General features: G+C 32.0%; 1 protein-coding gene across 1 annotated transcript; it reads right to left on the bottom strand.

Moving 5' to 3' along the window:
• Nucleotides 1-939: 939 nt before the first annotated feature.
• Nucleotides 940-3,769, bottom strand: LOC108460737 (60S ribosomal protein L3-2). Its single transcript, XM_017760357.2, has 5 exons — nt 3,652-3,769; nt 2,519-2,624; nt 2,244-2,354; nt 1,445-2,159; nt 940-1,338 (listed from the first exon to the last, which is right to left on the bottom strand). Exons 2-5 carry the CDS (start codon nt 2,601-2,603, stop codon nt 1,080-1,082), a joined length of 1,170 nt encoding a protein of 389 aa, XP_017615846.1. The 5' UTR covers nt 2,604-2,624; nt 3,652-3,769; the 3' UTR covers nt 940-1,079.
• Between the last annotated feature and the right edge of the window lie 745 nt (nt 3,770-4,514).

Genomic DNA, 4,514 nt, shown 5'->3' with positions numbered 1-4,514 from the left:
AAAATTTATAAAATTAATTAATCTTATTTAAAATATTTAAGAATTAAAAACGTATTAAAATTCATAAAAAATAAAAATTATAAAAATTTATTAAAATGTTAAAATTCATATAAACATATAAAAATTATAAAAAGAAAATATAGAAACTTGAACTCAAATGATTAGCCCGAAATCGACAAGAATACCAATCCAAAGAAAGCTATTAGATCGGTTGACCTAAGAACTAGACGATTAAATCGATTTTAAATATTTTATCAAATCAACAAGCTACTGATTTGCTAGGTCCAGTTCAATTAACTAAAACATTAAAAAAAATTTTAGATAAATCAATCTAATGGCTTTCTTGAACAATACCCTTGTTAATTCGATCTAATAAATCCAACCAACTAGTTCGATCTATTTCAAGTTTTTATGTTTTTTTAAAAATTTTACAAGTTTATATCAATTTTAATACTTTTAATACATTTTTAAATTTCAATTTGTTTTATAAAATTTTAAAAATTTTAATATATTTTATTAATTTTATAATTTTATAATTTTATTGTTTTATAAGTTTATATCATTTTTATATTTTAAATATCCAATAATATTTATTTTAATAAATTTTCTATGATCTTTTAAAAAAATTATAATATTTATGATTTTAAATATTTTTTTATGAAAAATACTAAATTAAACTAAAACTGTCTTGTATCACTCTCTCATTGATCAATGAGAAAAGGAATTATTTCAATTAATATAGACCTAAATGATTTTTTACATTTTATAAGCGCATATACCTTCACCTTATCTTTTGGTATATAGACAAAGGTTATGACCCTGCTTAACTTTTGCAAGTGGATTTTTCGGCATGGTTACTTCAAAATATTAATTAAATCAGCCGCTAACTTGTTAGCATGAACCGACAAGCAAAACGAGGTAGCTATAAAATCCCATCCATGGCCATAAAAACACATCAATTGATATAATAAAAGATTATTGTCCAAAACTCATCATGGTTTAAACGAAAAACAAAATTCAAAGTTGTGGGCAATCAGAAAATGGAACAATCCCTCCATAAAAAAAACATTCCTATGTGGTCAAGCTTTAAGCTTCCCATAGAACTTAGCCTTTTCTTGTGTTGTCTGGAAACGACCATGACCGAACTTAGATGAAGTATCAATGAACTTGAGCTTAATCTCTTCAAGTGCAACCCTTGATGTTTGATTCAACAGTGATTGCCTTAATGTCACAACACGTTTCTTTGGTCCAACACAACCCCCTTTAATCATCAAATAATCTTCTTTCACCACTCCATAATGGGGGAATCCACCAATTGGTGTAATATCCTTCTCAGTCCTGCAAATACAAAGAGGGCAATCAACCATTTAAGACAAACTTCCGGTTTAAGTCAGTTTCAAGCACAAGCTAACGAATTCAATCATTTCAAAGTTCAAATCTTTACCTGTCATAGTCAGTCATGGCAGCATGTGATTCATTGCCAGCCTTCCCAAGCTTGTAGATTTTCTTGTTCATCTCAGTGCGGTGATGGTAACCATTTTGACCAGCTCGGGCAACGGTAAACGAAACCCTAGCCGGATGCCATGCACCAATACAAGCAACCTTACGAAGACCACGATGAGTCTTTCGTGGGAGACGAGTGACACCCCATCTGGTTACAACACCCTCATACCCTTTACCTTTGGTAACTCCGATAATATCAATCATCTCATCTTTCTGAAACACGGCATCAATTGGAATTTGTTTCTCAAAGAAACCGTAAGCAAAGTCAACTTTCTGAGAAAGAGTTCCACCATTGACTTGAATCTCCATCAAATGAGCCTTCTTTTGCTTCAAACCCTTCATTTTCCTTATCTGAGTGTGAGCCAAAACACGAATCACAGTGCAATATTTCTTCAGTTTTTCAAGCTGTGACTGGATATCTTTTTTACCATCTTCGGATTCAAACTTCTTGGAATACTTGGTGAAAGCTTTCTTCTTAGACTTGCACCAGTGCTTATAGAACCTTCGTTTAACCTCCTCACTCAAATGCTGAGCCCACACGGTGCCTAAAGTACGAAGACCACGCGGAGTTTTGACATATCCGACTACTCCAACAACAACCATAGGCGGGGTCTCAACAATGGTAACTGCTTCGCAAGTTTCCTTCTTGTGAAGCTCTAAAAGACAAAAATATAAAACATAAATCCATGAAGAAAAATAACACAAAAATTTATAGATCATATGCATAAACGAAAACATACTTGATCCAGGCTTTTCAACTTCCCTCACAATATGGGTCATTCCAGCCTTATAACCCAAGAATGCAGTTAATCTGCATGGCTTAGTCGGATCATCTTTAGGGAAAGCCTTTACTGAAAACCATAAAATAGTAACATAGATTAGCAATTACAAATTCGGGTACAAGTCACAAATTAAAACACAAAACAAAAACAAGCTAATTTATTTGATCTAACAACTACAGCTACAAAATAAACATTGTTAAACAATTAAGAGGGGAAACTAGGGGAAAATGAACCTTTTCCTCGATGTCGGGAGGCTCTTTTTCTCGGGAGAAAGCCCAATGAACCGTGCCTCGGATGCTCAAACTTGCGATGAGACATGCTTATTCACTAACAAGAAAGCTGCAAAATTCAAATGAACTCAATTTGTTTCTTAACGTAAGCTATAAGCCACAAATGTGAGCAAAGCTCCTTACACAAAATTATTTGAAGTCAATACACATGTTCATGAAATAATCACATTAGAAGTAAAAACATAAACCCAAATACCAAATTGGGTATTTGACGATTTCAACAATTACTCAAACATAAACTAGAAAATGGAAATCCATTTAACCTAAAACTAAATTAACCCGAACATATACATACATGTAGACCAGAACTATACAATCCAACCATAAAGCCGAATTGATCCAAATGCAAAATGACCAAAACATGAGCTTCAAATACAAGTCAGCTGGTCATAAAACAACCAAAACCCAAATAAAAAACAATCCAAACCCCAAATTGGCAAAACCCAAAATAAATGAAAATTTTAAAACCTAATTTGATTCAATCTACATTGATCCTTCTCAAAATCAACACAAACTGACAAACTGTTAGATCTATAAAGATGTAAAGGAGATTACAGCAAAATTCAAGCTAATAAGTAAACAAATAGATGGATCTGCTAGAAGTAGAAAATTAGGTTGATTAAAATTGTATTGATTAAGCTAAATCAAAATCGTTATTGAAATTTTGAAACATGACAGATCCATTTTGAAGCATCATAAAATAAATTTTAAAAAAATTCAGAAATCTTGATGTTGAAACATATGAAGAACAACAGATCTAGCGAACTGAATGGAAATGGATCCCCCAAAGACCAAAGGCCTATGGCGTAAGCTTAACGTACGCCAATTCTCGGGCTCCTTCGGTATTTCTTTCCAAAAAAAACCCTTTTTCTTAGGATTTTTGGCAAAAAAAGAGCCCTAATCGAGACTCCAGCCTTGATTTCTCCAATCATGGGGAAAAATCCAATTCACATACAATCGCAGAAACTGAAGCTTACATCAATATGTTTTCACACCCCAAGATTTAAAAAAAAAAACCAGAAAAAAGTAACAAAAATTATCAGCAAATGGGCTAAAAAAACCTTGAAAGATAATACCTTAAGAGCTGAAAGAAAATATTGATTGAAAAAAAAAAACGAAAAGAAGGTCGAGAGCAACGACAAGAGTGACCTGCCTTTCTTTGGCTAGGGTTTTATAGTATAGAAGATAAGATTCAACGGCTAGGATTTAACTTTTTTACATTAATAGTTGCCGTCGGATTACATACTAGGGTTTTGAACTTTGACGTGTGGCGGCTCATAATTTGCAGTATAGTGGTTGCTAATTGGGCTTTTTTGAGCCCATAAAAACTGGGCATAGATTGCCCAGCAACTTCAACCCAAATTTGATTAAGCTGGTTGGTGTACAAGCATCTGGATCTAAGTAGAAGCATCTGGATCTAACTACAAGCATCTGGATCTTATTTCTTGGGGTGGGGATAATACGTGATAAAAAGAAAATTTAGATTCATCCTTTGGGAAAAGCAAAACACTAGGTCGGTGACATAGATTAATTGTTTATGCTGTGTGGGTCGCGCGATGTCTTTGTTTCCTTAAAACTAACAGTTTAATGTTGAAGCAAGACTTCCTTGACTGGAAGTTTTACTGAGATTTCCCACTACCATAAGTAGTTTTCAAACTAACAGTTTAATTTTGTATTTTTTGGTCATTAGAATCTGTATTTAATTAATTTTTTTTCATGTAAATATTTTTATTATTAATATAATTCCAGAAATTAATTAAATATTTTTATAAAATTCTAAAACCATAAATCCTATCTTTAAGACTCTCGACCCTAAAAAACTTATATATTAAAAATTTATAATGAATTAAAAGAAACAAAAAAATAAAACGAAAACATTACATATAATTGAAATCTAAACATTAAATAGTAAACCCTAATTAAATCTTAAATCCTGAAC

Source organism: Gossypium arboreum, chromosome 4 (genome assembly GCF_025698485.1).
Source record: "Gossypium arboreum isolate Shixiya-1 chromosome 4, ASM2569848v2, whole genome shotgun sequence".
Taxonomy (NCBI): domain Eukaryota; kingdom Viridiplantae; phylum Streptophyta; class Magnoliopsida; order Malvales; family Malvaceae; genus Gossypium; species Gossypium arboreum.
The sequence above is the reverse complement of the archived record's forward strand: the minus strand, read 5'-3'. Positions and strand labels throughout refer to the sequence as shown.

Coding starts and splice junctions, on each gene's coding strand:
- LOC108460737 (XM_017760357.2), bottom strand. CDS start 2,603: ATGTCTCATCGCAAGTTTGAGCATCCGAGGCACGGTTCATTGGGCTTT. Junction 2,355..2,518: donor CTCCCGACATCGAGGAAAAG/GTTCATTTTCCC, acceptor TATGGTTTTCAG/TAAAGGCTTTCCCTAAAGAT. Junction 2,160..2,243: donor AGTTGAAAAGCCTGGATCAA/GTATGTTTTCGT, acceptor TTTGTCTTTTAG/AGCTTCACAAGAAGGAAACT.